At 33.6% G+C, this 15,469-nt stretch overlaps 1 protein-coding gene across 1 annotated transcript; it reads right to left on the bottom strand.

Moving 5' to 3' along the window:
• Nucleotides 1–3,520: 3,520 nt before the first annotated feature.
• arl8bb (ADP-ribosylation factor-like 8Bb) lies at nucleotides 3,521–15,023 on the bottom strand. Its single transcript, XM_051123203.1, has 7 exons — nucleotides 14,808–15,023; nucleotides 13,261–13,341; nucleotides 13,050–13,123; nucleotides 11,744–11,837; nucleotides 11,068–11,135; nucleotides 10,747–10,817; nucleotides 3,521–6,704 (listed from the first exon to the last, which is right to left on the bottom strand). The coding sequence occupies exons 1-7, from the start codon at nucleotides 14,928–14,930 to the stop codon at nucleotides 6,655–6,657; spliced, it is 561 nt and encodes a 186-aa protein (XP_050979160.1). The 5' UTR covers nucleotides 14,931–15,023; the 3' UTR covers nucleotides 3,521–6,654.
• Between the last annotated feature and the right edge of the window lie 446 nt (nucleotides 15,024–15,469).

Below are 15,469 nucleotides of genomic sequence, written 5' to 3'. Positions count from 1 at the left end.
AAATTAATAAATAAATAAAATAAAAAATATATACACTACCAGTCAAAAGTTTTTGAACAGTATAAATTTTATATACATTTTTAAATAAGTCTCTTCTGCTCACAGACCTACATTTATTTGATCCGAAGTACAGCAAAAACAGTATTTAAATATATATATATATATATATATGTGACCCTGGACCACAAAACCAGTCTTAAGTCACTGGGGTATTTTTGTAGCAATAGCCAAAAATACATTGTATGGGTCAAAATTATTTATTTTTCTTTTATGGCAAAAATCATTAGGAAATTAAGTAAAGACCATGTTCCATGAAGATATTTTGTCATATGATGTATAAATCTCAATTTTGAAAAAATGACCCTTATGACTGGTTTTGTGATCCAGGGTCACACACACACATATATATATATATATATATATATATATATATATATATATATATATACTATTTAAAATAACTGTTTTATATTTAAATTTATTTTAAAATGTATTTATTCCTGTGATTTCAAAGCTGAATTTTTAGCATCATTTTTGATGAATAGAAAGTTCAGAAGAACAGCATTTATCTGAAATATCTAAAATCTTTTGTAACATCATAAATGTTTATAATCATTTTATTGATCATTTTAAAGCATCCTTGCTAAATAAAAGTACTAATTTCTAAAAAAAAATTAGAATGATTTCTGAAGTATCATGTGACACTGAAGACTGGAGTAATGATGCTTAAAACTGAGCTTTGATCACATTTTAAAATATAAACAAAAGCAGTTATTTTAAATAGTAAAAATATTTCACAATATTACTGCTTTTGCTGTATTTTGGATCAAATAAATGCAGGATTGATGAGCATAAGAGTATTAAAGAGCATTACAAATTTTACTGTTCAAATACTTTTGACTGGTAGTATAGCTAATTGTTCTGATATTCTGTTATTAGCTGATAAACCTAATGCATTGCTGAGTGTTAAAGTTTCACTTTCAGTACAGTACAGTGTATCAGTTCACTGTGTGTATACCCAGACAGATTAGCTATTGACCAATTTAAAGTTTAAGAGACTTTTATACACTACGTTCTGTGAGTATATTTGCCAGAATGACAGACTGTAGAAAGGTTCTGTGGAGTCTTTAACTTACACAAAAAAGGTGCTGTAAAGGTTCTACAAGGATCACAACAGCTAGCTGACTGATATATATTTAGGTAACTTAATATTAATGTGTTAAACGTGATCAGATACTCCTCTATGACAGGCTTTTAAGCTTAAAACAGTGTTTTAAAACTGAAACGCACCTGGTTTTAAACGAACGCCAACATAACAACTCCATGGCCCTCTGTTGCCACCATGTGGCCTCTTGACCCACTGCAAGAAGCCACTGACGACCAGAAAATAAACTACCGTGAATAGTAAGAGTTTTTAAGTAAATGTTATAATCTGTTCTAGACAATAATAAATAAATAAACATGTATCATATTGATTTATTATTGTAATCTATACATATAATCTGTGTTTACCTTACAGTCAAAGATACATTTAACAGATCTTTTTTTTATGATGTTAAAAATATGTATGCATTTGAATTTTGTTTTGTTGTATAACATGTACATTATATGTATGACAAGTATTAATTTATATAGTTACCATACTTCCATTTGTTTTAAGTTGTAGTGACTTTGCAATTATTAATACAGTTGAAGTCAAAAGTTTACACAGAGAATCTGCAAAATGTTAGTTAGTTTAACAAAATAAAAGGGATCATACAAAATGCATTATTTTTTATGTAGTACTAACCTGAATAAGATATTTAACATAAAAGACGTTTACATATAGTCCACAAGAGAAAATAGTAGCTGAATTTATAAAAATGACCCTGTTCAAAAGTTCATATACACTTGATTCTTAATACTGTGTTGTTACCTGAATGATCCACAGCTGTGTTTTTTGTTTAGTGATAGTTGTTTGTGAGTCCCTTGTTTGTCCTGAACAGTTAAACTGCCTGCTGTTCTTCAGAAAAATCTTTCAGGTCTCACAAATTCTTTGGTTTTCAGCATTTTTGTGTATTTGAACCCTTTCCAACAATGACTGTATGATTTCGAGATCCATTTTTCACACTGAGGACAACTGAGGGACTCATATGCAACTATTACAGAAGGTTCAAACGCTCACTGATGATTCAAAAGGAAACGCAATGCATTGAGAGCCAGGGGGTGAAAACTTTTGGAATTTTAATATCAGGGTCAATTTAACTTGTTTTGTTATCTGGGAAACATGTCAGTATCTTCTGTAGCTTCTGAAGGGCAGTACTACATGAAAAAAATATGATATTTAGGCAAAATAAGAAAAATGTACACATCTTCATTCTGTTCACCCTTATTGCATTCTGCTTCCCTCTGAAGCATCAGTGAGCGTTTAAACCTTCTGTAATAGTTGTGTATGAGCCCCTCAACTGACCCACTTTTGACTGTCAAATGTAATGGTACAAAATGACAAAATGCACACGCAGTCACCCTAAAAAACAATTTATTGAGCAATCACAAAACAAAATAATGCAAGAGACACAAATAAGAACACTCTGCAAAACAAACAAGAGTTTTACATTTGCTTATATACAAAGTCAGCAACAGATCCATTGATTTTTCATGTGTGGATAGTCACATGAAAGAGAGTACACACCATCCTGTATAGTGTTTAGAGGCGGCACAGAGATAACCACATGAGGAAACAAGCTTTGGCCACAGACCTGCTGCATTTGGGTGAACGGAACCAACAACACACATCATGTCTGAATGAAAAACGCACAGAGGAAGTGAGAGATGTGAATGGTGAAGTTTGACCTCCATTCTTATATTACAAGGTTGCAGGAATGTCTCAATGTCAACATAATCACAAATTACAATTTTGTTCCAAGGCCTTGTAAAAATAAACAAAAATTGGGATTTCTGGGCACCCATTTGAGATACAAATGATTTGAAAAGAGAAAAGAAAAAAAATGAAAGAAAATGCATGTATCATATAATAAAGCCCTTTATAAACACTTTAAACAACATTCAATCTTGAGCAATTACATACAATTTTAAGTAGATCATAAATGCATTACAGCTCCATTATAACATAGTCCTGCCTGTTTTGTAGAAGCTTAAAAAACACAACATGAGGGGGGGGAAATGAGAACATGCCAGTGTTAGCACATATCTGAATCATTCCTTCCAAAAAAAAAAAAAAAAAAATCTAAATAATAATAATAATATTTTTTTTAAAAAGTGCATATATGAACTACTAAGCCAAAAGTGTATATCAAATTTATATAGAATTTATATAAATTGTTTGGCTTAGTAGTTTATATCCATAAGAACTGATTCTTAAAGTTCACTACTTAGTATTCATTCACTAACTAGTATTTGGATGAACAACAATTTGTTCTTATAACAGTATTTAATGCTAAACAGTCTGTAATCGATGCACCTATTAAGCCGTTTATGACAGAAGTGATGCTTCAGAAGGAAACACGATCCATTAAGAGCCAGGGGGTGAAAACTTTTGGAATTTTAAGATCAGGGTAAATTTAACTTATTTTGTCTTCTGGGAAACATGTAAGTATCTTTTGTAGCCTCTGAAGGGCAGTACTACATGAAAAAAATATAATATTTGGGCAAAATAAGAAAAATGTACACAACTTCATTCTGTTCAAAAGTTTTCATCCCCCGGCTCTTAATGCATTATGTTTCCCTCTGAAGCATCAGTGAGCATTTAAACCTTCTGTAATAGTTGCGTATGAATAGAACGCTTCTCAGTAACTGTAATTTTCTCATATACTTTAGATTTTTACACAAATATACAGTCAAACAAAAGCCTTTGATCTCAGGACTGAGTCCTAGGTTTTTAAGGATTCATCATTTAAAGAAAACCAAACATTTTAAAGATCAAATCTAAAGAAATCTTTAGAACTGCTTCATAAAACAAGCAAACGTTGGTTTTATACAACTCTCTCACCGCTCACTGTAGCTCATGACACCGCTGAGGTAGATTAGAGATGTAAGAACAGTCTGAAAACTACAGCAGAAAGTCCGTTCATCTCAGTCTTCAAGCAATGTGTCGGCGGAAACTACTAATTCATGAACATGTAATAATAAGTCATAAATAACAGATAAGACGACTGCAATGTTTTAGATGTAAAACTAATATTTAGAATACAGGAAGAAGAATTTGCAGCATTTAGGGGCTTGATCAGAATAAAGGACTTCAAGATAGCTAGTATTTGAGACATTGCGGGAAAAACCTGGAGTACTTTTTTGTTCATTCGCAAAGGAGTTTGAATCGTTTCACCCAAAAGCGAGACCCTCCACTTCCAGTATGTGAATCATCTTCCTCAAATAACTTAACATTTCGTTTTGTATGTTAACCAGTAAGGAATACATTTTAGCACAGCATATACAGTTGAAGTCAAAAGTTTTTGAACACTTTTTGAATTTGAAGTTCAGGACAAATTTAACTTATTTTGTTATCTAGGGAAACATCTTCCGAAGGGCAGTGCTAAATGAAAAAATATGATACTTAGGCAAAATAAGAAAAATGTACACATCTACATTCTGTTCAAAAGTTTTCACCCCTGGTTCTAAATGCATTGTGTGTTTTGTTTTTTTTTAAAGCATCAGTGAGCATTTGAACTTTCTGTAATAGTTGCATATGAGTCCCTCAGTGTGAAAAGACGGCTCTCAAAATCATACAGTCATTGTTGGAAAGGCTTCAAATATACAAAAATGCTGAAAAACCAAAAAATGTGTGGGACCTGAAGGATTTTACTACAGAACATCAGGCAGTTTAACTGTTCAGGACAAACAAGGGACTCATGAACAACTATCACTAAACAAAAAACAACAACACAGTATTAAGAATCAAGTGTATGTAAACTTTTGAACAGGGTCATTTTTATAAATTCAACTACTATTTTTTCTGGTGGAGTATATGTAAACGTCTTTTATGTGAAATATCTCATTCAGGTCAGTATTAAATAAAAAACAACATGCATTTTGTATGATCCGTCTTATTTTTGGTAAAATAATTTACATTTTGCAGATTCTGCAAGGTGGATGTAAACTTTTGACTTCAACTGCACTTTAGCAATCAGACAATTTCCAACAGTCCAATAATCAGTGCTAATGTAATAATAATGGCACCTACTGTAAGTTTAGACTAGCTGTTTGTTCTTATATACTATATCCATTTCTGGGCTTTAAAAATGTGAGTATCTGCAAAAGGCACTTAACTTAATGCTCACTAATTTACTAATGTAAATGCCAAAATGTCCATCAGCGGCACAAAGTCCACACTGGCATACACAGGATCCCGTAGAGGACAGTTTTCATAATTGAGATGTTTTATGCAGTACATAAAGCATGCCCATGAGCTCTGGGTCATGAATATTAATGAGCTGGGCTTTGTTATTGTAATGAAGCTCAAGTAGGAAAAGATTTAGACAGATGATCTGAAACATGGGGAGACACATCATAAAATCATCTTGACTCATGAATATTAATTAGGGACCATCAGATAGTAGAACGTCCAGATTTGCTGAAAGCCAGATATTAGTAAACGTCTAGTCATCCAGATACAATTCAACTCTGAACCCAAGCAAATATAAAATATGATTATATTACGGTTAATTTTTTTAAATAACAGATGCTCCACACACAGATTAAAAGAAAAACAAGAGCTGAACATGAACTTCAGTTTAAAAGTTCAGGGGTCAGTAAGATTTCTTGATGTTTTTGAAAAAAGTCTCTTATGCTCACCAAGGCTGTATTTATTTGACAAAAAAATACAGTAAAAACAGAAAATATTCTTACAATTTAAAACAAATATCTTCTATTTAAATATATCTTAAAATGTAATTTATTCCTGTGATGCAAAGCTGAATTTTCAGCATCATTACTCCAGTCTTCAGTGTCACATGATCCTTTAGAAATCATTCTAATATGCTGATTTGCTGCTCAAGAATTTATTATCATCAATGTTGCTTAATATTTTTGTGGAAAACATGACACATGACAGAACAGAAAGTTCAACTAGAGCATTTTTTATCTTTACTGTTACTTTTGAACAATTTAATGCATCCTTCGTGAAAATAAGTATTTAAAAAAAAATCTTACTGTCCCCAAACGTTTGAAAAGTAGTATACATTTAAAATGCATTGAAGCCCTAAATGCACAATACTAGCTACTCAAATGTTCATTGCAACTACTCTTTGTGATAAAATGCTTTATCACAATAAATTATATAAAAATAATACAAAACTGTTAAACTAAATAGACCAAAAGAAAACCCCAAACAATAGCACAATCTTATTTCACAGGATAAGAAGGCAAACCCCCTAACTGATTCATATCACTTTGTAAATGGTCAAAAGAGGTTTTCATCAACAAAACTGACCAAAAGGTAGCAATCATTAGGAGTCTGAGGCCCACCGATGAAGAAGCTTTACTGACAGTCTGTGTGTAATAGAGAATGAATGAGAGGGGCAGCTACTGGACAGACAGATGCGGCTGAGAGGGACTGCGTCACTGGTCACAGGAAGGGCCGGCCGGTCTGAAGAGCGCTGGGCTGAGCTGGGAGCTGGAACAAGGGCAGGACTGGGCTTACGGGTAGGACGGGGTTTGTTCTCAACTTCTCCGAGACTTTGAATGCTGGATCAACCACTGCAATGTGATATCTGGAAGGAAGTGATTAATAATAATTATGTTTTTATAACATCTTTCGGATTTACTACAAAACATTGCACCTGTTTGACAGCAATTCAAAAGTACAAAATGTTGCATGCACAAAAAAAAAAAAAAAAAAAAAAAAAAAAAAAAAAAAAAAAGGTATTGTAATATGGAGCTAAGGTCAAAAGTTTATATACACCTTGCAGAATCTGCATAATGGCAATTATTTGACCAAAATAGCAGGAATCATACAAAATGCATGATATTTTTATATTTAGTACTGACCTGAATAAGATATTTCACATAAAAGACATTTACATATAGTTCACAAGAATTAGTTAGATTTATAAAAAAATGACCCAGTTCAAAAGTTTACATACACTTGATTCTTAATACTGTTTTTTTGTGTAGTGATAGTTGTTCACGAGTCCCTTGTTTGTCCTGAACAGTTAAACTGCCCGCTGTTCATCAGAAAAATCCAAGAGGTTCCACAAATTCTTTAGTTTTTGAGCTTTTCTGTGTTTTTGAACCCTTTCCAACAATGACTAAATGATTTTGAGATCCATCTTTTCACACTGAGGACAACTGAAGGACTCATATGCATATGCAACTACTACAGAAGGTTCAAACACTCACTGAATTTGAAGATTGGGGTAAATTTAACTTATTTTGTCTTCTGGGAAACATGTAAGCATCTTCTGCAGCTTCTGAAGGGCAGTACTAAATAAAAAAAATATATGATATTTGGGAAAAAAAAAAAAAAAAAAGTACACATCTACATTCTGTTCAAAAGTTTTCACCCCCAGCACTTATTGCATCATTTTTCCTTCTGAAACATCAGTGAGTGTTTTTTTGTGGAGCCTAAAGGATTTTTCTTAAGAGCAGACAGTTTAACTGTTCAGGATAAACAAGGGACTCATGCACAACTATCACTAAACAACAACAAAAAACCTCAGCTGCAGCAGATGTCACACACTGCAGCTTAAAAATACAAATAAGAACAATTATTGCTGATTTCTTGCATGTTCACTCATTTTTCATCAAGCTTGAGCACCAGTGTGCTGCAGGGATGATGTGTTTTTGTAGGCCAACCCAGAAGTCATCACACTGTTTTCCTCAATAAAAAGCCAATAGGATTTTTCCACTGACCTTTGGATTATTACCCAAATAGGCTCTTTGACCTTCAAAAGTTTTTGATTTCTCCATGGTTTTTGTTAAAAACATCACAAATGAATGCCTGAAAGTTTTGAAGCCTAAATACAATTTCCAGCAGTAAAAAGTTAGTTAGGCTATAAACAAACTACGCCAGACACATCACCACCATTAAGCTTCAAACAAACAACTCTTTATTTAAAATGTACACTTTAAAATTTTGAGTTAGAATAGTTTGTATCGGGAGTATAAACACCATGAGGCTTTAAAACCAGACTTGTGAGTATTTCAGTTTTCCTGTTTAGGCATTTATTAATTTGTTAGCACCCAGACTTTAAAAGACAAGCAAATCTTAAAATAAAATCAATTAACCTGTCAATGGCTTAAGCAACTATGCTAATTCACTTTCTTATATGCAGCTATTTGATGACATAAGTGTTACTAAATGAATAATTATATGACACTTGAATGAGTGCAAACAGTGATGCCTGTAACAACATAAAACTGTCATCACTAACAGGTGAACAATGTCTCACGAAAACTGTTTTACGCCTTTAAAATGTTCCGCAAATTTGGTTATGTGTCATAGTTTGGCAACAGAAAGACATATTGGCTTCCCAGGAAAACATATTGGCTTTTCTTTGCTAATTTGCTGCTTGTAAAGCTAATAACAACAGTGAGTAATGTAGTGTAACAAATGCAAATGGCCGGCTTCTTAGCGGAAATGAAGATGAAATCACAGTCACCACAACTGTAATGCATTGGTGAAAAAAACAAAGGCTTAAAAGGAACAAAACAACTCTCAACCGCTGCGATGTGAATGAGTCACAGTGAGGTGGTTCATGAGTCATTTGAATCAGTATTAGCGGCTGAAGTAAACATACTTGAACTCCAGCAGGCCTCTTTCTCTCTTTTTATTTATTTATTTTTTTTGCAGTACTGAATGCACATAATGAGTCTCTCATTCTCACTTTTTCAAGAAATTTGAGAATTGCTTTTCCAATATTGCAAATAATAAATGGAGGATGTTAAATATTATGTCCAATCATTTACTGTATTATACTGTCAATAAAACAGATTGTAATAAGTCACTTATATACCTCAGTTTTATAGTTATTATTAATTAAATACATGTGAGGAATTAAAGGTTGGATGCCACACACGTTTTCTGCAGAGTAGGTAGTGGAATTTTCACAACGAAAATTGATTCACATGAATACAGCGATTGGCCACGGCACATTAAAGAGCTTGAAAAACACATTATTGTAAGACACATAGTTTGTATTTCAATATAAAACTTATTTTTAAAGCTGAGACTTTGTTTTATACTTAAAGTACCAAAAGCACAAAGCTTATTGCTATTGGGGGGCTGGCTCACTACAAATAATGAATGTAATCGAATTTCCAAGCATACGGTCCCTGCGAGTATAACACATGGTATGATTTCTGCTAATAATCCCACTAATATTTGTAGTATTAAAAAGGGTTAAATACGCTACAGCTCCTCCCAAAGGAATGTTGATTGGGTGTGTGAGCTGATGTTAAGATAAAAAGTTGTTCCTGTTCAGTCTGTTAATAAATATCATATTCTTGATATTAGGGTTTTTCCACGAGTCCTTAAAATTGACTCTTCATCATCCCAGTGAGATGTTGCGGCCGCTCGGACACAACAACATTGAAATAAATTCCGGAGGCCTAGCAACTTCTCCCAGTGCTCTCAATCCAGGCCATTTGCATGTTAAAAATGCATGTTATAAATTTCTACGATTTAAATTCTCGAAACATTTTGCCTTTATTCTCGTAGTATTTCAACTTCATTCTTGCAGAATTTCAACTTTATTCGCGCAGTATTTCATTTTTTTTCTTGTAGTATTTTGACTTTACTCTCATTTACTCTCACAGTATTTCGACCTTACTCTTGCAGTATTTCAATTTTATTCTCGCAGTATTTCGACTTTACTTTCATAGTATTTCGACTTTACTCTCGTAGTAATTCAACTTTACTCTTGTAGCGACTTTAATCTTGCAGTATTACGACTTTATTCTCGTAGTATTTAAATTTTTATTTGCGTAGTATTTCGATTTTATTCTCATAGTATTTCGACTTTACTCTCGCAGTATTACGACTTTATTCTTGTAGTATTTCGACTTTATTCTTGTAGTATTTCAATTTTTATTTGTGTAGTATTTCGACTTTACTCTCGCAGTATTACGACTTTATTCTCGTAGTATTTAAATTTTTATTCTCGCAGTATTATGGTTTTACTCTCGCAGTATTTACATTTTTATTCTCGTAGCATTTCGACTTTACTCCTAGTATTTCGACTTCTCTCGCAGTATTACGACTTGATTCTCTCGCAGTATTACAACTATATTTTTGCAGTATTACGACTTTATTCTTGTAGTATTTCAACTTTATTCTCGTAGTATTTCAATTTTTATTTGTGTAGTATTTCGACTTTACTCTCGCAGTATTACGACTTTATTCTCGTAGTATTTAAATTTTTACTCTCGCAGTATTTACATTTTTATTCTTGTAGCATTTCGACTTTACTCGTAGTATTTCGACTTCTCTCGCAGTATTACAACTATATTTTTGCAGTATTATGACTTTATTCTCGCAGTATGACCACTTTATTCTCGTAACCTTACATTTATTTTAACATGGCACCGCCGTATTTTCCAAATTAAGCTAATACACAATGAAAAAAAAGCTTTCACCATGAATAACATCATGTGTGTGTGACAATCAAAAATACCATAAAACTAGAGTTCTACAGTCATGTTTACTGCCACAATTCCAGAGTCTTATGTGTGCTATGCAGTCGCTAGGATGTTTTAATTAACCAAACAACACAGTTTTACATTTGGATGTGTATAAAACGCAAAAATTCTCACCTATATTGTCTTTCTCTTTGCATGAAATAGAGTAGCAGCATATCTCTCTGTCTTGAATGGCAGACAGGTTCCTGTGGAAAAGGGAAATAAAAAAATGACAAAAACCATTAATCATTTTTTGAAAGTAGCCTCAGATGAACTCTGGGTATGGTCACCCGACTGTGGAAATGTCACAAAATCCCAGAAAACAGAAGACATAAGAAGACAGAACTAGCACAGTGTATTTTGGAATTTAAATAGTCTTTCACTATCATGGCCCCAAACTTGTTAATCAAACAAGCACTTGAAGAAAGATCAAGTAATGCAAAAACAAAGTCTTACATCTTTTCAATTAGTTGTTTCTCATCTAGTGCGCTGGGAAGGTCTCTTTTGTTGCCAAGGACAAGTACCTGTGAAAGATAAAGTAACAATAAATCACCCAAAATGCACTTCTTGAATTGTTTTAAACCTCTTTAGGTTTAAACTGCATGTTTCACATTGGCACTTTCATTTCCAGCGCTTAAAGATTTATGTTATTGGGTGTTGGTTCTACATCAGATCGTGATAAAGCTGTCTTTTTAAATCGTTCGCTTTAGCAAACTGCCAAAGTCCCATCACTCCCTACAGACAGATAATCAATGAGCGATCTGTTTCCTCTGCTGAAGATAAGACCTATAATGCCCCCAGTGAGGACATCTCGGACCACAGGAGCTGACGTTAGAAATGCTTAGTCATGCTCCTTAAATACAACGCAGCAGCTGGGGAAAGATCTGGAAAAGGTGTGGTCTGATAGATAGACTTGATTTTCTGTTGTTTTAGTAAATTCAGCAGTAATAAAACAGCACAATGTATTAATAAGAGACCGTTTGTTTGTTTTTAACACCATGCCAGCTTTAGTGGCTTTTTCGTGGCAAGAAAAATTTATGGCTAAATTATAACAGGTTTTTAATAAACAGTCCTCCATTAACAGCACAAGGAGAAATGATCAGCTTCAGTAATAAAACAGAATTCTTCTCACAGGAATGCCTTGCAGCTGTGGTTTGTCTAACAAGTTGTGTAGCTCGTTTCTGGAGGCTTCAACCTTTTCACGATCTGCGGCGTCAACCATATACCTGAAAACACCAACAGAGTACTTAATGCAGTTGTTGATAATGTAAACACTAAAACATCATGTAAGGGATAATATATAGTCAGCCAGACGTTTTTGCAGAATAAACACAGATAGGGTGATAAGGACCCCAAACATGAAGCAGAGTGGTCTTGAGTCACCATGATGGGGTTTATTTTGTGATAATGCCTGATTGATTGTACATCATACCACTTATTACACAGCTACTTATCAAAAAAGTAAATAAATGAACAAGAAATACTCATTATTATATAATTTCTTCTATAATAGCTTATATCTTGAGCTAAGAAAAACTTACAACACAGAAAACAAAGGAACAAAATGAACACTGAAACAATGTCTATTTATTTACTGATTATATACTACCATTGAAAAAAAAAATGAAATGAATACTTTTACTCAGTAAGTATTCATTAAAGGCATTTAGATTTTTATGTATTTGTTGTTAAAAACATGATAATTTTTTCAGGGTTCTTTGATAAATAAAGGTTAAAAAGAACAGCGCTTTTTTTTTTTTTTTTTTTTTTTTTTTTTTTTCTTTGTAACATTGTTACAAAGAAAAAAAAAAAAAAAAAAAAAAAAGCGCTGTTCTTTTTAACCTTTATTTATGAAAAAACCCTGAAAAAATTATCATGTTTTCAACAACAAATACATAAAAATCTATACATTAATAGTAAGAAATGTTTCTTGAGCAGCAAATATTAATATTAATAGTATGATTTTTTTGAAGAATAATGTGACATTGAAGACTGGACTAATGATGCTAAAAATTTCAGCTTTGATATAACAGGAATAAATTACATTTTAAAATAGAAAAGGTTAATTTTAAATTTTAATAATAATTAACAATATTACTTTTATTATCAAATAAATGCAACCTCTGTGCTCATAACACTAACTGACTGAATAAATATATTATAACTTACAAACCCCAAACTTCTGAACAGTAGTGTATATTAGTTTATTTCTAATGAGCAATCATAGTTACCTTTTTCTACAGACTGACTACCAAACAATATTTAATTTAAGTTCTTTCTTTTATTTAGCTCTTAGATGCACTGGTCATTAAGATGGGCATTATGCAAAAATATCCAACCACTCAATGCCACTGACCAATCAGAATCAAGCATCGCAGAGGGCAGTAAAATAAACCATTCAGGTCTCTGAGGGGATAAAAAGCCGATACTATACTCACACAATAGCATTGACGCCCCGGCAGTATCGCTCCCACATGCTCCTGAACCGCGGCTGCCCGCCTATATCCCAAATCTATGTGAAAACAGCATATTTCATATTTGCTACAGGGTTGAATCATTCTGACATGATGGCAAGCACTTATGATGCATATCTGAATCCAGGAAAACCACCCTTGACGCAGAAGAATAATCAGTGTAGATGAGACTTACTTTTATTGTTACGTTGCCTTTGGTGACTTTCCTCATGTTGAAGCCAACTGTAGGGATCATGTCTTCATTGAACTGACCAGACTTGTGAAAGAGAAACATGTGGATGGTTTCAATAACATGAATTAAACAAACCTGCATGTGAAGGTTTAAAAAATGTTTACGCAATCTAACAGGGACAAAATAACAGCACACAAGAGGAAGCCAACATTAAAATAACCCAAACAACTCGCACAAGCAGGTCGTAGGGAGTTTTGGTAATAGTGACGGAAATGGTTGTCAAAATAACCCAGAAAGTTTCGTGTTTCATAATTTAGTAAATTCTGCACAAGGTGCCATGTGGCTTTGAAAATTAGTCATTTTTAGGTGAAAAGGGAGAAGCAAGATCTTCCCTTAAATATATGATTATAACTATGCCAGTTCATTGAGTGAGATGTTCTCTGTTGCAAAACTCTATCATTTATAATGACAGAAATCTGAAAGAGCTTCACTAGCTTCATGGTCATGGTACAAAACAACTATATGTAACTGCATGTTGATCTGCATATGAAGATCTTCAAAGCATTAAATCAAAAAGACTTCTTCTGCATTTCTTGCAGGACTTCTCTATTTCTTGTGTTTTGTGGTTTACAATACAAGCAAAGCATCGTAAAACATGACCATAAATAATTCACTTAAACTAGAAAAACACCTGTGAGCTGCTGAAACTGAACGAGACGTTTCTCTTTTCCCCTTTGAAATCAAATCATTGTGTGAAGTTGTTAGAAACCCAAGGTTTGTGAACTCTGTGCTGCATTGCAGAAGCATCTATGAGAAGGAAAAGGGCAACTCTCATGATTCAAGAACCCCCACTGGGACAGTAAGTTGAACTTGGGCAATTTGCTTAATATCAGATTCAGGCTGCTATACTCAGAGGCCTTTTAAAATATAGGTCACAATGAGGTTTCTTTTCAGGTTTAGCTATGGATTTCACAAATCCATTATTGTGACAAGCTTACAACTGAGTAACTTTAGATGCTAAACACTTACAAAGCCACAATGAACCAGCACTGACATGTCAAAAACACTTAAAGGAGATTAGAAAACAAGATCTGCTCTGAGTCAGATGCATCCATAAAGGGAAGGGTGTTTTCACGTGATCATGTAATCTGAAGGCAATCAAAAAAAAAAAAACACATCTGGCACCTGGAATGAAACCCATAATACCAAATTACTGTCTAATTTTGTAATACCATAATACATTATGTATATCACAATATATATACAAAATAATACTGGCTTTATTAATCTAATTACGTAGAGTTTAAGAGCTAAAATACACTAGGGCATCACCTCCACCCTAAAAGTCATCAGCCTCCTCTAACCTGCAGAAACTAGCAATTCATATTTCATACACAAGCTAAAACATCAAGCAGTCCATGGAAAACATCACACCCATGTTCATAAGAGAACACTGCTCACATAACCAGGTTTTAAAGCATCTGTTCTCCACCCCCAGCAGGCGATGACATGACAACAGTTGAAACTGTGAGGAATGAAAGCAGACTTACAGCTATCACGTTAACAAAAGTGGTTTTTCCAGAGTACTGCAGTCCCACCAGTGTCAGCTCCATCTCTTCCTTCCAGAAGAGCGACCTGATCCAGTCCAGGAGCCGGTGGATGAGGGCCAACATCTCTGCGCTGCGCTGCTGGATGAACTCTGATGGTCTGGATGAGGCAGGGCAGATTCTGTTCCTGCTGGAGAAATCGAAGAGAAAGAGGAAGCAGGCTGAGGTCAGGTGACAACAAATGACGCACAATAAACGCGCCGCACCGCGCCGCGCCGCCAATGACCGGACAAACGTCGTTCAAAATAAAAGTCGGCCACGCATCTCTTAAATGTCTTAAGTAAGAGTAACAGTAAGATTTTTAATGTGTTGTACAGAAGTCTCTTCTGCCCACCAAGCCTGCATTTATTTGATCCAAAGTACAGCAAAATCAGTACCATTCTGAAATATGTTGACTATTTAAAATAACGGCTTTTATTTGCATATATTTTAAAATGTAATTTATGATGCAAAGCTGAATCATCAGCATCATTACTCCAGTCTTCAGTATCACATGATCCTTCAGAAATCATTCTAATATGCTGATTTGTTGTTCAAAAAATATTTATTATTATTATTATCAATATTTAAAACAACTGAGTAAATTTTCTTCAGTATTCTTCAAT

This window comes from Labeo rohita, chromosome 11 (assembly GCF_022985175.1).
Source record: "Labeo rohita strain BAU-BD-2019 chromosome 11, IGBB_LRoh.1.0, whole genome shotgun sequence".
Taxonomy (NCBI): Eukaryota; Metazoa; Chordata; class Actinopteri; order Cypriniformes; family Cyprinidae; genus Labeo; species Labeo rohita.
This window is presented reverse-complemented; position numbering and strand designations above follow the sequence as displayed.